The sequence below is a fragment of the Spermophilus citellus genome (assembly GCF_964194105.1).
Source record: "Spermophilus citellus genome assembly, chromosome: 2".
NCBI classification, from domain to species: Eukaryota; Metazoa; Chordata; class Mammalia; order Rodentia; family Sciuridae; genus Spermophilus; species Spermophilus citellus.
The window spans coordinates 36,873,167-36,898,460 of NC_138183.1; the positions used below are offsets into that span (position 1 = coordinate 36,873,167).

A 25,294-nucleotide genomic window follows, 5' to 3' on the forward strand; every position below is an offset into this window, starting at 1 on the left:
GGCCCATGGAGAAGGAAATGTAATCTTCTTACTACCTATTCCACTCAAAGAATGCTCTAGATTACAAGATCAGATGGAGTTGATTTCCTTTATTTTGCTGAACTCTGATTGCCTTTTATCTTTTTTATGACATGGGCCATTTGCTTAAATTTTACTAATTACTTCCATGATCACAGACGTACTGTGTTTTAGTTCGATCATTTTTCTTAGAGCCACCTGACTAATTGTTTTTATTTGGAATGATTACTTTTCAGACTTGCTGCATTGCCATTCCTGAGATTTCTTTTGATTGCACTTTTGTATTTATTCTACCTTTTATTGGAACATATATCTCTCTTTCAAATCTTTAGAGGAAATGGTCAAGCATATACATAAAATACATAAAATTTTCTGATGTACGAGAATCAATTTTTTTAAGTCTTAGTAGTCAGTACATCTGGCAAGTTCTTGTTTTTGTCCTTACTAGATTGATAGTTTGGAGACTAATAGTTTAGAGTATAAAATTATAGATTCAATGTTATCTTACCTTAAAGTATTTTTAGTATCCTTTGTTTCTTCTGTTTTTTTTTTTTTTTTTTTGTAGCTTATTTCACTTCCCTTTTCTGGAAACAGGATGTTTTTGAGTTCCTTAAGCCACTAGAATTGATAAGGATGTGATGAAACCACATTGTATATAGTATACTTTTTAAAATATATATATATATATATATATATATAGTATACTTTTTAATGTTTCCCTGTCCCTGTATCCATCCTGGCTTCCTATTACCTTCAGTAAAAAAAATTAAGATGTACCAGAGAACTAATGAATAAATAGCTTGCCTCCCTTCACTTCTGTTTGTCTTTTCTTTTTTACTTATGTGAAATTATCATAGCACAAAGAGAAGGAGAGGAACTTTTCTCAGCCATCTTTCCTTACCTCTTATTAAATCATTGCATTTTCTGTAAAATATGAACTTGTTAACCCACATTTTGAACATTGTGAAATGTGAAACTTTACAGCCAGCCAAAGTTCTTTCTCGTTTCATTTGATCTTTATCGTGCTCATCTGTAGCATTAACCTCCATCTTGAATGAAGTTGAATGCATAAATTTTTAGAATTCAGAGTTCCATGTCAGGCTTTGCAGAAGTATGTGCAGGGTAGGAGATATATATTTGAAAGGTGGTGATCAACCTTTTTTACTTTAAAAAGTCACTGTTGGGATGGGGATGTGGCTCAGTGGTTAGATGCCTCTAGATTTAATCTCTAATAATTTTTTTTTAACCAGCTATGGAGATAGCTTATTTCTGGTGCTCATGATTGGTTTATTTTATTAGTTTCTCAGGTCTTAATTGCTCTGTTCTTTTATTAAAAAATCAAATATCTCAAGTTTGAATGGATATTTTTCATTTTTAAAATTTTGAGATTATTAGAACATAGGAACTTAAAATCAGGTAAAAACAGGCATATTTTTAATAGTATCATTAAGATAAATTAATGTCATAGTAAGAACTATAAAGCATACTTTCATAAATGGTTCTGAACTATTTTCTATTTTTATTGTGACAATTGAATTGTAATATTAAATATAGAAGGAAAATAGCATGACTTTTGGAACATCTCTGCTGAATAATTTGGAATGATCAAATGTAATAATTTGGCAATTTGCTTCATTCCTCCCAATTTAAAGAAAGCAATCAGTTGTTTTATGTTTATCTTTAAAAAAAATCCTACATTGTAATATGTAGATATGTGGACTCTTTGGGGTAATGTTTTAATATGACATTTGTGCATGTAATAGGAATCTCTCTCTCTCTTTTTTTTTTTTTTTTGCAACCTAAATTTGTACCCTAATATCTAAGTAGTTAAAACTTGTAGGAGTAGATTGGAAAATAGGTCTGTTAGAAAACATGTAGCCCTCTCAGATTTTCAGTTAGTTTGTACTTTTGTAAGACTCAATTGAGAAATCAAATTGGATGGGGAAAATCCTGGAAAGTCAATAATGCAATTAAGTGATCATATCAGTTTTATATCTAGTAAGCCCATATTGTGACCCTTGAAAATGACAAATCCCATAGTGCTGTGACATTTTAATTAGGAAATGATGATCTATATCAGTTGACTATTTCTGTTTGATATAAATCTTACTTTATCCGTGTAATCATCATTAAAAATATATGTGTAATAGCCCAAACAGAGAGAGAATAGTAGTGGTAATAGTAGTAGAATTTAGAAGCAAGTTGAGGGCCTGTGAGATGGAGGGGGGTATCCTAAACCAAACTTTGAACTTGTCAATTGATGGTTAGATGATTAACTGGTAATTGGCAAAGAGCATGGTAGAATTTCTCAAGTTGATTAGGATTTTAAAGATAAGGTCAAGTACTATATTAAAGCTCATTGCACTATCATATGCCTTATATATTGTTACCTGACATTTTATCATTAATTTTTTAAAAAGTTAATTTTTCATTTGATAATATTTGTTGTGCATCTCACTTCTTTCTACCTTTAATAACATTTTCTTTAGGGTTTACATTTAGATTTATAGTGCATGTGTATTCTCATTTACATTTTGGGGGTAAATATATTTAAATAATTATGCATGTGCAGTATTATGAAATCCTTAAAAGGCCTTATTCAGTTGATTGATTTTGTTGCATTGACAGAGTGAAGATAGTCCGAGTCCTAAGAGACAGCGCCTCTCTCATTCAGTCTTTGATTATACATCAGCATCACCAGCTCCCTCACCACCAATGCGACCATGGGAGATGACATCAAATAGGCAGCCCCCTTCAGTTCGACCAAGCCAACATCACTTCTCAGGGGAACGATGCAACACACCTGCACGCAACAGAAGGAGGTTAGTTAGTTATAATTTATTTCTTAAAATTTTCTTTTATTAGTAGATTTGTAATTTTAACATCAGAAGACATTTGTATAGGCATTTCATTAACACATCAGTGGATGCACATGTGCACATGAACATGTACTAGATTTTAAGAGATCATTTATCTTGTAATTGACATCTGAAGAAATTGAGAAGGATAAAGTGATTTACCTAAAGTCCTTCTATGACATTATATATTTTTTGTTGGTGGTGTTTCAGTGCTGAGGAACCAATCCAGGTCCTTGTGCATGCTAGTCAAGCAAGTGTTTTACCACTGAGCCACATCCCCCACCATATATGAATTCAGTTTTACCTTATGGTTTAAGACTTTATATGGGCTAGTCTATAATCCTGATTACTGAAAAATGCATTCTATAGTTGATAAGTGTAAAGAAATATGGACATTTAGGAATAAACTATCTCTTTGCCACTCCATTCCTATTTCTTCTGTATCCCCTAAAGCAATTAGGAACTTAAGTATGTTTCTTATTTAAAAAAATAAATAAATAAAAATTAAAAAAAAAAACTGTGAAGCCTGAGTAATGGAAGAATAACTGAAGTTCACTTTTAGTTCTCCTTTCCACCAGACTTGGCTCTTGCCTTTTCTTCCTGAGTGCATTTCTTCCTGAGCTTCCTCTTTTGTTGTTGCTTGAGGTCATAAAATTCTTATTCCAGGTAATTGTCTAATTGGGGTGACGAACCTGTTTGCATATCCAGGATGTTGATAATCAAAGGAAAGTAATAATCTTGAATTAGGAAAGTATTATTGACTAAATGTTTTTGTGTACCTTCAAAATTCATATGTTGAAGTCATAACCCCTTACTGTAGGTGGTATTTGGAGATGTGACCTCTAAGGGAAGTACCTAAGGTTAAATGTGGGTATAAGGGGTGGGACCTTTGTCTAATAGGATTAGTGTCCTTTTAAGGGAGAGGCATCAAAAAATTCATTCTCTGCCATATATAAACACAGTGAGAAGTGGTTGTTTCAAGTCAGGAGGAGACCTCTCTCCAGAAATCAGTCATGGTGGCATCTTGATCTTAGACTTCAAGCCCCAGAACTTTGAGAGAATAAGATCCTATTTAAGCTACCCAGTTTGTGTTATTTTTATGGCATCCTGAGCAGATTAATACAGAAGAAATTCCGCAATCACCGTTCTGTTTTCCAGATGAACACAGATTCCAAACATGGTAACTGAGCTATATTCTATTGTGACACTAAGACTTACTCTCAGTACATTATTAGTCAATTATATGGAACAATTTTAGTAAAATAATGTATGGCTACTAGGACAATTGTTTTATAGCTGTTAAATAAGCCCGAGAAAATAATTTTTGTTTTATTTTGGGTTTTAGAGTTTTTGTTTGTTTTGCTTTTATTTTTTTATTTTTTTTTTAATATGGCAAATTGTCATATACTGAAAACATGTAAAACAAATTATGGTAAAAAAAAAAAAATAGCAAACACATACCCAAAACCTAGGTTAAAATAGAACTTTATTGATTCCACAAAACAAGAGTGGGTTGCCACCACTGCGTGCCTCTACCTCCTCCACCTGCCATTTTCCTTCCTCCTTCCTAGAGGGTGAACTCATCTAGGAATTTGTCATTGTTCTCTATATTTCGCCCCCCCTCCTTTTTAGTGGGGGGTGCTACTTGGGATTGAACTCCAAAGCACTCAACCACTGAGCCACATCCCCAGCCCTATTTTGTATTTTAGAGACAGGGCCTCACTGAGTTGCTTAGCACCTCACTGTTGCTGAGGCTGGCTTCAAATCGACGATCCTCCTGTCTCAGCCTCCCAAGTCGCTGGAGTTACAGGCATGCGCCACCCTGCCCAATTGTTCATTATAGTTTTTAACGCCTGTTGGTGTTTTTCCTTTTTTTTAAGCTACTAATATGAGGATTAAACCCAAGGGCATTGGTGGCAGAAGTTTATTTTTACTATGACATAAGCTTTCATTTTATTAAGGTACCACACTATGTATCTACCTACTGATGGTAATAACTTGGTCAAGTCTTCTACTGTTACAAAGAACTATTAGGAATTTTTTTTTTCTTAGATTCTGTATTTTTTTTTTTTATTGGTTCACAAAATTACAAAGCTCTTGACATATCATATTTCATACATTAGATTGAAGTGGGTTATGAACCCCCAATTTTACCCCAAATGCAGATTGCAGAATCACGTTGGTTACACATCCACAATTTTACATAATGCCCTATTAGTAATTGTTGTATTCTGCTACCTTTCCTATCCCCTACTATCCCCCCTCCCCTCCCCTCCCTTCTTCTCTCTCTACCCCATCTACTGTAATTCATTTCTCTCCTTGTTTATTTTCCCATTCCCCTCACAACCTCTTATATGTAATTTTGTATAGCAATGAGGGTCTACTATTAGGAAATTTCATATACGCATTTCCTCATGTACATGTGTAAAAGCTACTAGGCTATAGAAAAATGCTCTGGATCAAGAAGAAAGTGTCAGATTATAATAGTAACTAGGTATAGAATCTTGAATTAAGTATCATGCTCTTCATTCATGGCAATACAAAGGTGGTGTAGGGAGAACTTAACTGTCTAGAAAACTAGCTTCTTGTATATTCTGTATACAATTGTAAGCTTGACTGCCCAATTTTCTCCTAGAGGCCAGCTGTGCAAGAAGATGTGATTTTGAAAGTAATGTAGCAAGATTTTAGATGCAAAGATGCACAAAATCAGGAAATAACCAAACACTTGAAAAAAACAGAATTACTTGAATAGTTAAAAGAAATTAGAATTGTAGATTAAGTATGAGAGATGCAAGAGGATATTATATCCATAAAAATCAACTTGGAGAGGCTGGGGTTATAGCTCAGCGGTAGAGCACTTGCCTCACACATGTGAGGTGGTGGGTTCCATCCTCAGCACCACATAAAAATAAATACAGTAAATACATTTTTAAAAATCAACTTGGAAATCTCAATTAGTAAAATTTAATAAGTGGTCAGAAAAAGTGGAGTTTCCCAAAATGTCTTATAAAAAGGACAAAATAGAAAGTATGGGGAAATAAATTTAAATAATGATATCAAACTACCAGTTTTATATATATGTCTAGTAATATTTTCAGTTATATATGTCTAATAATATTTATATTTTGCAACATAAATAAAGTTTTAAAAGACAATAATACAAAATCACTTTTCAGAATTGGAGAAAAACTGAGTTTTAAGCAGGATCTTGGTGAAATTTCAGAACATACACCAAGGAACAAACACTAGACTCAGCAAAAGCAAAGCTCTAAGAAACTCAGTGACTCTCTCTCTAAATAAAATACACTGAACCACATCCCCAGGGCTGGGGATGTAGTTCAGTGTTCCAATATCCCAAAGTTCAATTCCCGATACTATTACTACCACCAATAATAATAATAATTATTATTCACAGATAACTTGAGGTGGAAAATAGACCATACACAAAGAAATGAGAACCAAACTGACCATAAGCTTTTCTAACATTAACAGCATTAGATATAAGAAGGCAGTGGAGTACATTTTGCTTTGAATTGTACCTGCTGATTTATCATTTTAATGTCAGAATATAAAAGCATTTTCAGATATATAGATACATATTCAGAAAATTAACCAGCAAGAGATCCTTTCTGCTTGTATTATTAAATATTATGCTCTATCCAGGAAGCAGAAGCAGAATAATAAATACAAGAAATAGGGTTCAAGACCATTGGTTAACAATGAAAACAAAAACATGCTAATTCTGAATAAGGGTCTGTTGTTTACGAAAGAAATTCAGAAAAGGTCAGAACATGAGAAGGGGATAGAACAGAGAACAGAGATGATTTTAGAAAAATGAATGTATGTGTTTGAAAACTTCCAGTGACTGATCACTGAAAGATTAGCATGTATAATTTCCACACATTTAAATAGATAATATATATATGAAAAATCAGTACAACAAAGGCAAAAACGTGAGGTTAAGAAGAACAGCATTGTGCTGTTTTACAAGTGTTAGACCTGAAGCACATGGCAAAGTACATATCCATCACTGGTAGAAATATTGCAGCTGAAAGAAATATTTGTCTCTTTTCCTTGTTTTCAGGTTTCAGTAATTCTGCTTTATTTTTTTATTTTTATTTTTTTTTCTAACTTTTTAGTAGCCAGCTCCCAAAAAGCCCATCCTCTGCTTACAGTTATTTCGAGTGCTAGGCTTCCCCAATAAAACATCTCTAAAGCCAATTAACACCAATTTAATAATGAGGACAGGGCTTTGAGAAAAGTCAAAGCGAGATGTCAAAGTTGTTAAATCTCCAGCAAGCATCTCTATTTGCACTCAAGCTGATTACGGGAGGGAGAGAAAACATCGCTTTCCTAGTCTCAGTATTAACCTTAGTTGGAATCTATCATCTGCTTTGGGCTTCATTTTTAAGCAGCCCGACTCGAGGAAGACCCATTCGATTCTTTTGCCCCGGGATTTGGTGATTGCAGCCGGGGAGGGCTGTAACATTCGGGGGGGGGTGTTTGGGGACCCGGTCCCTTCTACCCCAACAAAGGAGGGAGAGGGCCAGGTACTCCAGAGCCGCTTTTTCTGCTCGCCGGGAGGACGGAAGGGGGGGCAATCCCCCGCCAACTCCGCCCGCTCTGCTGTGGTGCGAATGGGCCCAGTGGCAACTGGTTGCCGGCAGAGGAGGGGGAGGAGGGGCGGTCCCCCGCGGACCTCACCCCCGATTCCGTCCGCCCGTCCCCCAAACCTGCGGGAGCATTCCCCCTCCCCCCCCAGGGGAGACGGCCACGGGCGGAGAGGACAGATGGGTGGAAGGGCCAGGAGGAACAGGGACAGGATGGATCCGCCATACCGCGGAATCCTCCCGGCAGACTGCGCAGACCCCACCCATACAGGAGGAGATTCGCAGAGGTCCTGAAAGGTTAGATCACCATGATCTGGATGGCCATGCGGCCCCGGCTGAAACGGGAGGGACTCTCCTGGGGGCCATTCAACTCCTAGGGTGGGCCACTCTGAAGCGCAGGGAGAAAACACAAACGTGACGCAAACGCAGACACACAGTAAAGTTTAACACAAATTCAGAAGCAAAAATTAAAGACAGACAGTGAATTCAACAGAAAGAGTTGCCGGCAAAACCAGACGGGTTGGCAGCAACGAGGGTTCATCCGCCCCTCTACACTGACGAGGGTTCATCCGCCCCTCTACCTGATGGGGGGCACCTCCGTCCCCCCCCCCCCAGTCCCCCAAGGCGTCCCTTGGGGGGTGGCCTGTGACTCCCTAGCACGTCTGCCGCCACCGCCAGGGGGAGCTTACGCTCTCCACTGACAGCCACACACACACACTGCCAACCCCACCCGAGGCTCTGAGAGCTTATGCCCTCTGGGGACTTACGCCCACCATTGAGCCGCCAGAGACCAAACCTGAGTGATCGCACCTGAGCAATTGTGAAAGAAGAACAAGGGGGAGAGAAGGAGAAGGAGGAGAGGGGAGAGAGAGAGAAAGAGAGAGAAAGGCGCCTTACTTACCCCCGAAGCAGTTCGTAGGTCTCCCTGTCCGGCGATGCGCAGTTCCCGGCCAACGCACCAAATGTAAGGGTCCGGCGAAACGTCGGAGAAAGAGACCACGAGACTAGCTTCATGCAATGGCAAGGGGGATTTATTGGATCCATTCCAGCGTGCTGGGACTCTGTGCTCACTCAAGAAGGGAGAGCAGCCCAGAGCCGGTTTCAGTAATTCTGAATGTTCTAGCGCAAAGGTGTGCAACAGAGGCAATGAGATGCAGTCAATATAGGAATGATAGGGCTCAAAATCATGAAGGGACTTTCCTGTTAGCACAGCAGGATCTTGTTTTGTGATTATTTCAAGAGCTTCATAGGAATTACTTTTGAATAGGGAACGAGTAACAGTGACAGTAATTGTGAGGGGAAAAAATAGTGTAGGGTAAAGGTTTGTGGACAGATGGGATTTTGGGAGGGGAGGGGGAAATGTTTACATACACCATATAACATGGGTTAGCATAAATATGTGTATATACAAATACTTCTTTCTGCTTTATTTGTTTTATTTTTATTGTGAATTCAACCCAGGGCATCATGTGTGCTAGGCAAGTGCTCAGCAGTGAGCCACATCCCCAGCCCTTGTTCTGCTTTCTTAGCCTGGAAACAGTGAATGCTACTAGTATCTGGTCTTGGCTTCCAGATACCATTCTGCAGTAAAGGAACCAGGGCTTTTGTAGAACTGTTTAAATCCAGGGCTGGAGTAATGAAACTACAAAGATGACCCTGGAGTAAATTGTGGTTCCAGATATTAAAAACATGGGAGTATATTGAACGAGAGCACAGGAGCCAAGCTGAAAGTGTTCCCAATGGAACAATTTGAGTAACAAAGTAAAATAGTAGTATAGATTATAGCCCAGTGAGCGGAGTAAATATTCATGAATCCATATTGATCATAAGCAACTGAATAAACAAATGAGAGATGAGTGACAACTCTTCCTTATAGAATTCCTGTTAATAAATATACAGTGGGGCATGGTGGTGCACACCTGTAATCCTAGCAGCTCAGGAGGATGGCAAGTTCAAAGCCAGCCTCAGCAATGACGAGGCACTAAGCAATTCGGTGAGACCCTGCCTTTAAATAAAATACAAAATAGGGCTGGGAATTGTGGCTCAGTGGTTTAGTGCCCCTAAGTTCAATCCCCAGTAACTCCCTCCCATCCCCGCCCCAGTACACACACACACACACACACACACACACACACACACACACAAGCTATCAGGAGAATAGAAAGTCACCATTGGAATGGTATAATGATTGCAAATCTATGTATTTTGAAAATTATTGATGAAACCTACTTAAATTTGTAACTTTTTAGAGCCAATGAAGAGCTAAAGCAATTATTTAATAGTTAAGTTTACCTTAGAATACACTGTCAATGGGTATCTAAGAGAGTGAATACAGAATCCCGATGGATCATAATAGTACCATGTCAGTTTATTCCCCTTTGTTCAATAAAACGTACATGAAGCATCAAGTTTATAAAATAAAGTGAAGTATAGAAGTATCCATTTTATTATTTCTTGACTTTCTGGATTATTTACATCGGTACTAAAAATGAAGATAAACCACTCATTTTCCTTTACTGTTTTTGCTTTTAGTCAAAGAGAATGTACTAGATTTTTTTCAATGTAATTCTTTTTTATGCAGAATGCATTATAATTCATATTACACATATAGAGCACAATTTTTCATATCTCTGGTTTATAGAAAGTATATTCACAGGCTGGGGTTGTGGCTCAGCTCTACCGCTGTGCCACAACCCCAGCCTGTGAATATGCTTTCTTGATCAAACCCAAATCACCCTGGATTTGATCCTCAGCACCACATAAAAATAAGTAAGTAAAATAAAGATACTGTGTCCAACTACAACTAAAAAATAAATATTTAAAAAATAAAGTAAGTATATTCACAACATTCATGTCTTCATACATGTACTTAGTTAGGGTAATGATATCTATCTCATTCCACCATCTTTTTTATCCCCGTGCCCCAATCCTTGCCCTCTCACTCCTTTCCCCTATCTAGAGTTCATCTAATCTTCCCATGCTCCCCCTCCCAACCCCACTATGAATCAGTCTCCTTAAATCAGAGAAAACATTTGGCATTTGGTTTTTGGGGATTGGCTAACTTCACTTAGCATTATCTTCTACAATGCCATCCATTTACCTGCAGATGCCATGATTTTATTCTCTTTTATTGCTGAGTAATATTCCATTGTGTATATATATACACCACATTTTCTTTATCCATTCATCTATTGAAGGGCATCTAGGTTGGTTCCACAGTTTAGCTATTTGTGAATTGTGCTGCTATAAACATTGATGTGGCTGTGTCCCTGTAGTATGCTGTTAAGTCCTTTGGGTATAGACCAAGGAGTAGGATAGCTGGGTCAAATGGTGATTCTGTTCCCAGTTTTCCAAGGAATCTCCATACTGCTTTCCAGATTGGCTACACCAGATTGCAGTCCCACCAGCAATGTATGAATGTGTGCCTTTTTCCCCACATCCTCGCCAACACTTATTGTTGTTTGTGTTCTTAATAGCTGCCATTCTGACTGGAGTGAGATGAAATCTTAGAGTAGTATTGATTGGCATTTCTCTAATTGCTAGAGATGCTGAACATTTTTTCATATATTTGCTGTTTGATTGTATATCATCTTCCGTGGCCCATTTATTGATTGGGCTATTTGTTTTTTTGGTGTTTAGCTTTTAGTTCTTTATATACCCTAGAGATTAAGTGCTCTATCTGATGCGCGAAAGGTAAAATTTGCTTCCAAGATGTAGGCTCTCTATTCACCTCACTGATTGTTTCTTTTGCTAAGAAGAACCTTTTTAATTTGAATCCATCCCATTTCTTGATTCTTGATTTTAATTCTTGTGCTGTAGGAGTCTCATTAAGGAAGTTGGGGCCTAATCTGACATGATGGAGATTTGGGCCTACTCTTTCTTCTTTTAGGTGCAGGGTCTTTGATTTAATTCCGAGGTCCTTAATCCACTTTGAGTTGAGATTCATGCATGGTGAGAGAGAGATTTTTAATTTCATTTTGTTGCGTATGGAGTTCAATTTTTCCCAGCACCATTTGCTATCTTTTCTCCAGTGTACTTAGCACCTTTGAATGACCCTCTTTTTTGACATTTACTGTTTCAGTCCTCCTGTCAGGCGCCAGAGAGGAAGAAGGGATCGTCTGTCTCGACATAATTCCATTAGTCAGGATGAAAACTATCACCATCTCCCTTATGCACAGCAGCAAGCAATAGAGGAACCTCGAGCCTTCCACCCTCCGAATGTATCTCCCCGTCTGTTACATCCTGCTGCTCATCCACCCCAGCAGAATGCAGTAATGGTTGACATACATGATCAGGTATAATAACAGAATGTTCCAGAAATACAAATGATAAAAGTTGGTTGCTTTTTTGATTGTTTGATTCTGTGTTGCAGATTTCTTTGTAATTTTACCTGAAATTAGCTATTTTATTTAACTCTTAAAATGAAGAACTTGAAATTCTACACAAAATAAAAGTTCAAAGAAAAATAACAGTGAGGGGCTGGGGATGTGGCTCAAGCGGTAGCGCGCTCGCCTGGCATGCGTGCGGCCCGGGTTCGATCCTCAGCACCACATACCAACAAAGATGTTGTGTCCGCCGAGAACTAAAAAATAAATATTAAAAATTCTCTCTCTCTCTCACTCTCTCTCCTCTCTCACTCTCTCTTAAAAAAAAAAAAGAAAAATAACAGTGAAAAAATCAAAGTATTTTATGAGGGAAATTAAGAATCAATCTTAACAAGTTGTGCAAGACCTTTGTGTAAAATATTGTAACACACTTGAGGAAGTTTAAATAAAATTTCCAGTTGTCAGTTTTCAAAATTGATATATATAGAACTAATGTGATCCCATATAAATCTCTTATAAGATTATTGATGTAACTTGAAAAGTTGATCATATAATTTCTGTGGCGGCTTAAAGGACCTTATGTAGTCTGTAGCAGGAGTAAACAAACGTAGCTTATTGTGGTGAAATAAGCAACATGAGCATGTGCTTATTTGTTTATCTGTTGTCTATGATTTCTTAGTGCAGAAATCAGGATGGCCAGCAAACCTAAAATACTTAAAAATAAATAATGGAGATTGAACCCAGGGACGTCCACAATAGAGCTGCATCTCCAGCCCTTTTTCTTTTTGAGATAGGGTCTCATTAAGTTGCTCAGGGCTGGCCTCAAACTTGTGATCCTCCTGCATAAGCCTCTCAAACAGTTGGGATTAATTATAGGCATGTGTCACTGTATCCCTCTCAGAATTTTTATAAATGATGCTGGGACAATTGGATATCCAAAAGAAAATGTGAAACTAGAGCCTTTACCTCACACTATTCACAGTGGTAAAGTCCAGGTAGATTAAAGAGTTAAGTATTAAAGGCAAAATAATAACCTTTCAAGAAAATAACAAAGAAATGGCTTTATAGCCTTCAGGAGGGAAAGGCTTTCTTAAAAGGAAAAGCACTGATTGAATAGAGAACTTGTGATAAATTATACTTAATTAAAATAAAGAAGTTGTGTTCATTGTAAAAAGTAAATATATATTGGCCACTTAAATTTTTTTTTATAAAGATTCCAAAGGGATTCAAGAAGGGGGAGGAAGATATTTATTTATTTATTTATTTATTTATTTATTTATTTATTTATTTATTTATTTATGACGCAGAAGCAACCAGATATCCATTTAGATGGATTTAACACTGGATTCTTGACTCCATGTCACATACAAAAATTAAAATTGGATTCTAGATTTAAATGTGAAAGGTAAAATTATTATTTTTAAAAATATTTATTTTTTTAGTTGTAGTTGGACACAATACCTTTATTTTATTTATTTATTGTTACATGGTGTTGAGGATCGAACCCAGGGCCTCGCACGTGCTAGGTGAGTGCTGTACCGTTGAGCCACAACCCCAGCCCAGTAAAATTATTAATGAAAAAGATTATCACTTTATGAGGTACCAGAGATTTCTTAATCAGGATATATGAAGCTCCAGACACTTCATGAAATACTAATTAAAATTAAAATTAAAACTTCCTGCTTATCCAAAAACAGTATTCAAAAAGTAACAAGCCACTACTTGGAAGAAAATATTTACAGTACTATATTTGAGAGAGGACTAGGATCTAGAACATAAAAATAACTTTACAAAATTTATTACTAAAATTGCAGTAAGATACCCTACAAATCACTATAGGAAAATGAAAAAGATTGGCAGTTCCAATGCTGGTGGAGTAAAACGTGATATAATTACTTTGGGAAATAGTGGGAGAATTTCTAATGTCAAACACATCTGTTGTATGATCCATCAATTCTACTCTGATACACATAAGAAATGAGTATACATATCCACAGTTGTCATTTGTTGTTGTTTTTTAAATGTGGTGCTGAGGATTGAAACCAGTGTACCTAACATGTGCCAGGCAAGTACTCTACCACTAAGCTACAACACCAGCCCCACAGTTGTCTTTTTTTCCCACATTTTTATTGGTGTATTATAGTTGTACATGATGAGATTTGTTTTTACACGTTTGTACTTGCATACAATGAAACAATGTAACTTGGTCAATGTCACTTCCCAACACTTTGTGTCTTTTGTTTTAGAAAAAATAGTCACCATGAAAGCAGTTAAAATACATCTAATCAATACAAGACTATGGGGGGGGTTATATCTAGGTGGTACAGACATTAAAAGAAACAGATTACCACAAAAGTCAGGATGACAAGGGGATTAGGGAGTGGCTGTGAAGTCACTTTGGGAAGGATCTCTTATGGAACTCCATGGGGATCTTGGTGTGTGTTATATTTTATTGATTCCAAAATATACTGTTTCATTTTTTAACATTCTGAAGTTTGGATGTGTCTCACAATTAACAGCATTTTAATTTGGTGTCAGCCAGGCAGCAGTTTATAACATAGTTGTCATTGCTTTTTGCTTGTTCCAACATCGAATCTGTGTTTTAGGGAGAGGTGAGTTAACTTCATTCTCCAAGCACAAGTTAAAAAGTAGACAAGTCTACATAATTACAAACCTGACCAAAGAATCTGGCACCAAGTAGCCTTTATTTCTTTTATTGATCATTTTAAGAAATGATGCATTACCACCTCCTTGATGGTACTAACTTTCTTCTGGAAAAAGCATATTTACATTGAGAGGAAAAGTGACTCAGTACAGTCAGACTCTAAAAGTGAAGAAGTATTGACTAACCACTTTATTTTACTTATAATTGCCTTTTTATGAACACACAACTGTTGTCTCTATTACAATGCCTTTAATAAATTTATAAATATAAAATTTCTGTGATAAAGTCATATCACATAATTGGGAATATTTTTCTTTTAGTACACTAAAAAATAGTCATGATTGACATGAGATTCAATGAAATATATTTGAACTATGGCAAAGTATCAGAAATCAGTCAATTTTTATTAGTAAAATTTATAATTTCCATTAAAGTCAAATATAGGATAGGTATATATAAGTTTTCTATATTTGTGTATTTATCTCTATCGTAAGATATAACTTTCTTTAGAGAGAGAATTTTTTTTAATATTTATTTTTTAGTTTTTCGGTGGACACAACATCTTTATTTTTATGTGGTGCTGAGGATCGAACCCAGCGCCCCGCGCATGCCAGGCGAGTGCACTACTGCTTGAGCCACATCCCCAGCCCCAAGATAGAACTTTCAAAATATATTTAAGGGCTGGGGTCATAGTTCAGTGGTAAAGCAATCACCTAGCACATGTGAGACCCTGGGTTTGATCCTCAGCACCACATAAAAGTAAATAAGTAAAAGATTGTGTTCATCTACAACTAAAAAAAATATTTTAAAAAAGGATTTAAAAAAATATGTATATATTTAAAAAGGACAAGAAAATTAAATAATTGAGTTAACTCTTAGCAGATATAAGAAAGGAAAAATATCTAATTGGGGGAGTTAGTTTGATTGTTGCACTCAGGGCCTCATGCGTGCTAGGCAAGTTCTCTACTATTGAGCTCCATCCTTAGCCCTCTAGTTTTTAAAAATAGTAGCTAAGGTTTGCTAGATTTCAGATACATAAATGCAAATCAATATCTTAGTACAAAAACCAAATGGATTTGACATGCAAATAGAGAAAAATACAGTATAACAAAACTTTGAACTTAAAAAGAACTTTGAATGGCAAATTTAATAAAGAATAATACATCTAGCTAGGGGTTTTAGTTCAGTGGTAAAATGCTTACCTAGCATGCATGAGATCCTGGATTTAACCCCAAATAAATAAATAAATTGTATAAATAAATAATAATATATCTATTTTACAAAGAATACTAATTTCTGAAGGACAAGACTATAGTTGTGTAATTTTCCTAGATAAAAAGGTTAATATAAAATTGAATACTTTGTAAAATAATATAAATTTTAATTCAGTTAAATTTTAGAAGCAAAGGTAAAAAATAGACTGGAAATGTATTTTAGCTATAAACAACAATAAAACAAGACTAAAAATAGACTGGGAATATATTTTGGCTACAAACAATAAAACAAAACTAAAAATGGTTTTGACAAACTAGAAAATGGGCAGTGAGCAAAGGATATAGATTATTTATAGATAAAATCTACATGGTAATAAACTGTGTTGAAAGAAGTTCTCTCTAATCAGAGAAGTGCCAATTTGAGGCAAGCATACAAATAGCTTGTTTCCACCTTGGATATGTAAACATGTTTCTAATACAAATAAGTTATCTTTGAATAGAGATTCTGGGAATTGGGACCTCATATGCTACTGCTGAGAGAATGACTTCCTCAAATCTTGTGTTTTTGTTTTTGTTTTTTTTCCCCCCCCCATACTGGAGATTGAACTCAGGGATAGTCTACCACTGAGCTAAATCCCCTGCCCTTTTATTTATTTATTTATTGAGGCAGAGTCATGTCAGTTTGCCAAACTTAATTTTGTAATCCTCCTACCTTGGCCTCCCGAGTAACTGGGATTACAGATGTGCCAATGTCTTGTCTGGGCACAGAATCACGAGCCACTCAAGCAGGAACAAAACTTTATTTTTGAAAAATCCGTCAATACTCCGTTCGCGCCGGCAAGCCAAAACCTGGTCCACCCACGCGCGCGCATCTACCGGAACCGGGGGCCCCCTTCCCCAGAATTCCCTCCTACTAACCTTCCCCAACCAATGGGAACTCTCCAGGAGTCCTGTAACATGAGTCCTGTAACATGAGTCCCGTAGCAGGCCAAGGTGAACAGCAGGAGTCCAATTTCCATATGAATGTAAATCTTAACATAATCATATCATCTCAGTGGCTAGCTGGTGTCACCTTACAACCGAAAGTGCCATGCATCATATTATTTGCTTGTGGCTCCTGGCATCTGCCCCCTTCTGTTTAATTAAGCAACAGGCAATGTGGCTAGGGACCGTGCCTGGTAGGTTGTCCAATTCAACATATGGTTCTTACCCGTCATGGGAGAACTGACCTTTAGGCGTCAGCTTCCTGTCTTAGGTTGAATCCACTGCAATCAGATCAACCCGTCACTGACTACCGGTCCAGCATTCAGCCATGCTTATGGATAGGCCTATGCACCAGTGGGGGGGTGAGGTTCTTGCCTCACCTCTGTTGGCCCCCAAATTTAGCCTTGGTGCCAGAGGGGGGGTGAGGTTCTTTGCCTCACCTCTGTTGGCCCCCAAATTTTAGACCATCACTAGTAGAAGGGAGGAGGATACAGAAATGCCACGACACCAAGCCAATTGATGGCTCCTTTGGAAAAATTGTGTCACTGGTGACACCATCAGCAAAGATATGCCAGCATTACCACAATTAACATGGGGTGAGCTGGCAAGGAAATTGCATCACTGGTGACACCATCAGCAAAGATATGCCAGCAGTACCACAATTTGCTGCACCAGACGATATTTCACAATGCATGTAACTGATATATAGTCCAGGCAAGTTCTGCAGGCAGTTCAAATCGGAGGAGTCTATCAATATGTCCATTTCCTCCCAAAGTAAATCAAGTTCTTGATTGAGCATTACTTGTTGAGTTATATTCATTGATGTATCAGTTTATACAGTTTACTGTGATAGCTATCATAGAAGCTGTAGTTTGGTTTTATCTTAGTCTTCACCGGAACTGGGATGGAGATGGAAATTTTGGCAATGATGCTAAAGAGACATTATCCTGAACAGAATTATTAAATATAATGAAAAGGAAAGGTGAAAGTAAACAAACAGATCTGTTAAACTCCTTTAAAAACAATCCTTAACAGCTGTTTACCTAATTTAAATTAGTAAACAAACAGATCTGTTAACCACCTTTAAAAACAATCATTAACAGCTGTTCACCTAATTTAAATTAAACCATATAAATCATGTGAATAATAAAAAAAAATTCAGATCCATTTTTTCATGAGCACTCCTCATATAAGAAATATGGACATACACACAGACAGACAACACAAAACAGAAGTGTGCACACAACATACAACACATAAGACAATAGTAAATAAAGGCCTTGTAGCTATACCTAGGTGAAATCTCCATTGCAATGTTTAAAAACTCCACAGTCAAAAAATAAAGCTGATCAGAAAAACATTAACCTAGGTTTGTATGAGCTCAAAAATAAAATAGAACTTTATGATGTGGGAAAAATGCAATAATAAAATAGATATTGAAAAAAAAACACCTTGGTTAATCACTGTCGCAGATGTAAGAATAGCCAAGCTGGAGTTCTGGATATCAGCTGTTATGGATTTGAGTCAAATCATCTTCTTTTTCTGTAGAAATTATTTTGGTTAATCTCTCTGGAATCCAAATCGGCTGCTGTTCCTCCTGTGGAAAAACACAGACAGAGCCCCGACTCCAGACTATCACTGGATCCGGACCTTTCCATTGTCCTGTTAGAATATCTTTCCAAAGTACCTTAGGCTTATGTACATTTTTTGGATACAAATGTCTTTCCGCAGCACTAAGTCCCGATGAATCCAAATTTAAAAAGTTTAAGAGTAAAAAGGGTTATTTTAAGTTTATCTTTGGGGGATATATACCCCTTTCCAATTCCCTCCTTTTGTTTTAATAAGTACATTTTAATAGTTTGATGAGCTCTTTCAAGTATGCCTTGTCCTTGTGGATTGTATGGAATTCCTGTTATGTGAGTAATACCAAATGATGAGCAAAATTGTTTAAAAGAGGTGGAAGTATAACCAGGACCATTGTCCGTTTTTAACTGTTTTGGAACGCTCACAGTGGCAAAATTTTGTAAGCAATGAGCTATAACATCTTTAGTTTTTTCTCCGGCATGAAGGGAGCCCATCAAAAATCCGGAAGAAGTATCAACTGTAACATGTAAATATTTTAATTTTCCAAATTTTGGCAAGTGTGTGACGTCCATCTGCCAAATATGGTTAGGTATCAGTCCTCTAGGATTGACTCCAAGATTAACTTGTGGTAAAAATGTCACACAATTTTGACATTGTTTTATTATATGTCTGGCTTGTTCTTTAGTTATTTTAAAACGCTTTTGTAAAGTATTAGCATTGACATGGAACCTTTTATGAAAATTTATAGCTTCTTCTGTTGTGGAGAAAATATGTATGTCATGTGTAGATTTATGTGCTAGTTCATTGCCCATACTAAGGGTTCCAGGCAATCCTGTTTGTGCCCTGATATGTCCTATAAAGAATGGATCTTTTCGGTCCCAGATTAGACTTTGTATAGTGGAAAACAAAGAGAAAACAGTAGAAGAAGGTGAAATCCTACCAGCATCTTCAAGGGATACTATAGCATTAACTACATACTGACTATCAGAAAATAAATTAAATACAGAATCTTTAAACATCATAAAAGCTTGTAATACTGCATTAAGCTCTACCTTTTGAGCTGATTGTTTGGGTACTAAAAATGTAAAAGTTTGATCAGGAGTAACTACTGCTGCTGTACCATTGTTTGATCCATCAGTGAATATATTTGGAGCATTTATGATAGGGGTTTTTCTTGTCATTTTTGGAAAAACTACAGGATGCTTAGACCAAAAAGACAACAAAGGATTAGATGGTAAGTGATTATCAAATGAAACACTAGTTTTACACATGATTATTGCCCAAGTATTTAACTCATTAGCTAACTCATCAATTTGATCCATAGTATATGGAGTAATAATTTTATTGGGAGAAATCCCAAACACTCCCTTTGCTGCTTTTATTCCTTTGAGTATTAATTGTCCTACAGCCTCAGGATATCTAGTAAGAATAGTGTTAGGAGAATAAGATAAATGTATCCACAATAATGGACCTTCCTGCCAAAATACTCCTGTAGGAATATTTTTTGTTGGTAGTACAATAAATAATAAAGGCAAACTTATATCAATTCTATCCAAATGCATATTTTCCATATATGTTTCAATGATTTTTAATGCTTTTCTTGCTTCAGGCGTTAACATTCGGGGTGAATTTGGATCTGATGGACCTTTTAGAATATCAAATAAAGGTCCCAACTCTCCTGTTGGTATGCCTAGATAAGGCCTTATCCAATTTATGTCTCCCAATAACTTTTGAAAGTCATTAAGTGATTTGAGTTGATCTACTCGTATTTGAATTTTTGGTGGACGGACCATGGTTGAGGATAATAGAACTCCTAAATAATTAATTGGAAGATTTAATTGTACTTTATCTATTGCTATCTCTAGATTATAATTTTTCAATAAGTTTGTAAGTGTGGCATAACATTCTAGCAATGTGTTTTTATCTTTATGTGCCAATAACACATCATCCATATAGTGAAATATTTGTAGTTCAGGATTTTGATTTCTAAGTGGCTGGATTGCTTTATTAACATAAATTTGACACATAGTTGGGTTGTTAGCCATCCCTTGAGGGAGTACTTTCCATTCGTATCTCTGATCAGGACCTTCATGATTCAGTGCAGGGATAGTAAACGCAAAATGTGGACTATCCTTGGGATGAATTGGAATTGAAAAGAAACAATCTTTAATATCTACAGCTAAAACATGCCAGGTTTTTGGTAAAGCAGACAATTGAGGAATCCCTGATTGAGCAGGTCCCATAATAACCATCTCATTATTAATGGCTCTTAAATCTTGTAATAATCTCCATTTACCAGATTTCTTTTTAATGACAAAAATGGGAGCATTATGGGGGGATACGGAAGGTTGTATATGTCCTTCCGCTAATTGTTGTCTGACCAAGTCATGGGCTACTTGTATCTTTTCTTTAGTCAGGGGCCACTGAGGAACCCACACTGGTCTTTCTGATTTCCAAGTAATTTTGATTGTCTCAGTGGCCCTTTCTGAAAACCCAATTCATGTCTATTTATTTCTTGATCTATTTGAATAGGTGCTGTCATACCTTGTTCTTGTTCTCTTAATCTTTTTTCTTTCCTAAAGCCTTGTTTAGCCCTAGTAGTGGGCGTGTTAGGATTGTTGTTATTTGTTAATGTCAATCCTAATTGATCTAGGACATCTCGTCCCCATAAATTTACGGGAAGATGATCCAATACATAGGGCTGTATAGTTCCTTCACATCCTTCAGGATCCCTCCAATCTAATACCATAGCACTTCTATGGGGATTTGTTGCCACTCCTAGGCCTTGAAGCGTTTGAGTGGCTTGTTGTAATGGCCAATGTTTTGGCCATTCTTGACGAGATATGATGCTGAGGTCAGCACCTGTGTCCAGCAGCCCATTAAAGTCATGTCCTTGAATATTTAATTTTAGCATTGGGCGAGAATCTGAATTTAAAGACAGCATAGCCCAATCTACACCTGTGGAGCCTAATCCCTTGGAACCTCTTTCTACATTACAACTCGAAAATTTATCATGCAGGCTGGGTATTATTAATAACTGTGCTATTCTATCTCCTGGTGAAATTACTGATATACCTCTTGGAGAACTAGCTATAATTTTTATTTCACCCTCATAATCGGGATCAATTACCCCAGGACTTATGATCATAAGTCCTTTTAGTGTAGAAGAACTGCGTCCCAATAATAAGCCTACTGTTCCCTGGGGGAAGAGGTCCTTTTACTCCTGTGGGAATGATTTGAACTCCCATCTCTGGAGTTAGTACTGCTCTGGCAGAGGCGCAGATGTCCAACCCTGCGCTCCCTCTAGTTTGTCTGATGAGGGATTTAATGGATAATGCGTCCTGGGCACTACCTTGATGGTGCTGCTGGGTTCCTCCATTGCCCCGTATATTTGTGGTTTTGGGCCCCGGGGCATTGGGCCCTCTAGTCCGTTTTTTGGCAATGGAGCCTGATACCTTTCTCCACGATATCATGGGTAAACACTTGGTCCTTGTCCGTTTTTTGATAACGGAATACCCTCTATGGTGGTTTGAGAACGGCATTCATTAGCCCAATGTTTCCCTCTATGGCATCGTGGGCAAATACCTGGTATTCTATTCCTTTGATACATAGTTTTGTTAAACCCTCCTCTTATGGGGCAACTCCTTTTAAAATGTCCTGTTTGATTACAATATAGCATGTTTTTGGCCTGGCATCTAAAGCCTGTTGTACTGCTGCTAAGACTTGCCCTTGTTCATTAATGTCTCTACATAATTTAATATATATGTTTAAATCTTCATGTCTCCATGGTCTATTGACCTCTCTGCAGCAACGATTTGCTTGGTCATAAGCCAGTTGTTTTATAAATGGCATTGCCTGTTCTGTATTTCCAAATATTCTAGAGGCTGTCTGAATAAGCCTATCTACAAATTCAGCGTAAGGTTCATTATTTCCTTGTATTACCTTAGATAATTGACCTTGTAAATCTCCATGCCCCTGTAAAGTTTTCCATGCCCTAACTGCATCTACAGCAATTTGTGCGTATACGCCAGGGTCATATTCAATTTGCTGTCTTTGACCCTCATAAGGTCCCTTTCCTAATAACATATCTAGATTTCTTTGAGGGTAACCGGCTTCTGCATTTCGCCTAGCTGTCTCCATGCAAAATTCCTCATTGGCAACCTTCCATAACAAATATTGTCCTCCATTTAGCACAGATCGACACATGTTAGCCCAATCTGCTGGTGTCATGTCCAAGTTGGTAACAGATTCGACCATGCTTACCGTGAAGGGAGTTTGTGGCCCATAGGTTGTTACAGCCTCCTTTAATTGCTTTACTGTTTTGAAATCTAAAGCACGGTGAATTCGTTGCCCTCCTGCCTGCTCAAGTACAGGGCATGCTAATCTTTGGGGTCCTGCCTCAGAATTCCGTCCATCAACTACGGGAGTTGAGGGCCGCTCAGCTGTAGATGGAGTTGTTGGTTGAATTACGCCCTCTGGTGATAGAACGGAGTTAGTAGCAACCTCCTGTTGTAATTCTCCACCTGATGGCTGTTTTTCCTCTAAGCTTTCTTTCTTTAAATTTTCCTCTGTCTGACTAGCTTGAGAGACCTTCTCTTTTGCTTGACCTAGCGTTTTTTCTATCATAGTTTGGACCTCTAACAATTTACTTAACAGTTTTTCAGTTTGTTTTTTACTAGATTCTAATCTACTATAAAGGTAACGTAACCCAATAAGATAGGATAAAACAAAGCCAAAGCAGAATGAAACAAAAACAGAGCAGAGAATGGTTGTATCAATTTTCTCTTTCTCAGGGCCGAATAACTTCAAACCTTGAGCCAACCATTTTTCCCAGTTCGCCTGAGAAAATTCTAGGGCTAGGGAGCTTGAAATAAAAGCAAAATAAAACAAGAACACATTGTTTTTTGAAATGGTCACCCATTCTGTCGCCTTCCCTCAGGGGCGAGCAATTTTACTCGCCTCTAAGTTTCAGGCGTTCCTCGTCCGGGCCACCAATTGCCAATGTCTTGGCTGGGCACAGAATCACGAGCCACTCAAGCAGGAACAAAACTTTATTTTTGAAAAAGCCGCCAATACTCCGTAAGCGCCGGCAAGCCAAAACCCAGTCCACCCACGCGCGCGTCTACTGGAACCGGGGCCCCCTCCCCCGGAATTCCCTCCTACTATCCTTCCCCAACCAATGGGAACTCTCCAGGAGTCCCGTAACATGAGTCCCGGAGCAGGCCAAGGTGAACAGCAGGAGTCCAGTTTCCATATGAATGTAAATCTTAACATAATCATATCATCTCAGTGGCTCCTAGCACAGATGTGTACCACCATGCCTGGCTGCTTTTACAGTATCTTTAAAAGCATCACTCCTTTACCCAGTAGTGCCTCTGAGATAAATAAAACTACCAGTACTATAAAGTAATGTTTTTTAAATAGTCATTTGTATTGTCAAAAGTATGAAAACAACTCAAATGTCTATTATCATCATATGATAGGACTTTGTTAAGCAGGTATGCTAGGGGCTAGGGATATAGCTCAGTGGTAGAGCCCATTCCTAGCATGCTCAAGGATCTGGGATCAAATGCCAGAACTAAAAAAAAAATAAGCACAAATAAAACAAAGGCTAGTCTCAAGAGAAACAAGTTGAATACATATCTACGGTACAAAATTAAGGGAAAATATGACTTATTTTCTGTTAAAACAATATGCATGACTGTAGATGTTTATATGCTCATGGAGAAAGAGGATATGTTATTAACATTGTTTGCCCTCAGGGTGGAGAAGATGGGACTAAAGTTGGCTACAAGGGAAGGAGATAATTTTATGTGTATATTGGGGGTCAGTGCTGGGGATTGGTCCCAGAACCTTGCACGTGCTAGGCAAATCCTGTATGGCTGAACTATATCCCCATCCCAAATAATTTTTTAATAGTATTTTCTTTTGTTTCACTAGTTGGAATTATCTTTTTCCATCGACTATAACCAGGTATACAAACTTTCATTTTACAAGTTTACCCTTTTAGAAGTTTTCTGCTGTACATGGCATGCTGGAAGATTTATTATAACATTAGATTACTCTGAGCTTTTCAAGTCTCTTTGAGGGAAAAGTTTAGCCCTAGTTCTTCCAGGGTCATATATATTCTTAGAATAGTCGGCTTTCCTGTACAAAGACCATGAATATCCTGGTTGAAACTGCTGGAGGAAGTACATTATGAAAACCTGTGCAATTGAGAAGGGGAATTAATAAATGTCCAAATATTAATTTCTAATAATTAACATTATAGCCAAATAGCTAAAGTTTTATTTTTCTTCCCTAATAGCTCCATCAAGGAACAGTCCCTGTTTCCTATACAGTAACAACAGTGGCACCACATGGGATTCCACTCTGCACAGGCCAGCACATTCCTGCTTGCAATACACAACAGGTCCCAGGATGCTCTGTGGTTTTCAGTGGACAACACCTCCCTGTTTGTAGTGTGCCTCCTCCAGTAAGTCTGTGCCTTTCTTTTCATTAGATCTTAACTGTTAAACACCAACCTGTGTTTGGTTTTGTCATTTACTACTGAAATCCCTTTTTAAAATGGCTATGTGTATTATATAAGCAAACAAAATTTGAGAGTATCTTTGTAGCTTCTCTTACAAGTAAAAAATCTCAAAAACATGGTTTTAGTAACCATTTAATAAAAGTAGCTTTAAAACATCGTGTTTTTTAAATCAGAATTTTAAAATTTTACATTTAATTGAATATCTTGTCAAACCATATTTCTTCCTGTGTAAACACTGTTTATAATTAAAGCTAGATAAAGCCAGGTTCATGATGCCTGCCTGTAATCCCAGTGACTTGAGAGGCTGAGGCAAGAGGATTGCAAATTTTGGGCCTTGGCAACTTAATGGAACCCCCGTCTTAAAAAGAAAAGAAAAAGAAAGAAAAGGTTTGAGAATGTAGCTCAGTGATAAAGCACCCAAATTCAATCTTCAGTTCCCCCTTCTCCAAAAAACAAAAACAAACTAGATAAAGGTTGGCTTAAGTCTCAGACACTGTAATGTTA

The 25,294-nt window shown here is 37.3% G+C and overlaps 1 protein-coding gene across 7 annotated transcripts in view; it reads left to right on the top strand.

Moving 5' to 3' along the window:
* Positions 1 to 25,294, top strand: part of RNF38 (ring finger protein 38) — a 140,285-nt gene that overhangs the window by 89,487 nt on the left and 25,504 nt on the right. For all 7 annotated transcript variants that reach the window (XM_081273716.1, XM_081273718.1, XM_081273719.1 and 4 more), the window contains 3 exons: positions 2,647 to 2,840; positions 11,568 to 11,781; positions 24,566 to 24,733. In XM_081273716.1, coding sequence (XP_081129842.1) covers positions 2,647 to 2,840; positions 11,568 to 11,781; positions 24,566 to 24,733 — 576 coding nt within the window. The remainder of the gene's footprint in view (positions 1 to 2,646; positions 2,841 to 11,567; positions 11,782 to 24,565; positions 24,734 to 25,294) is intronic.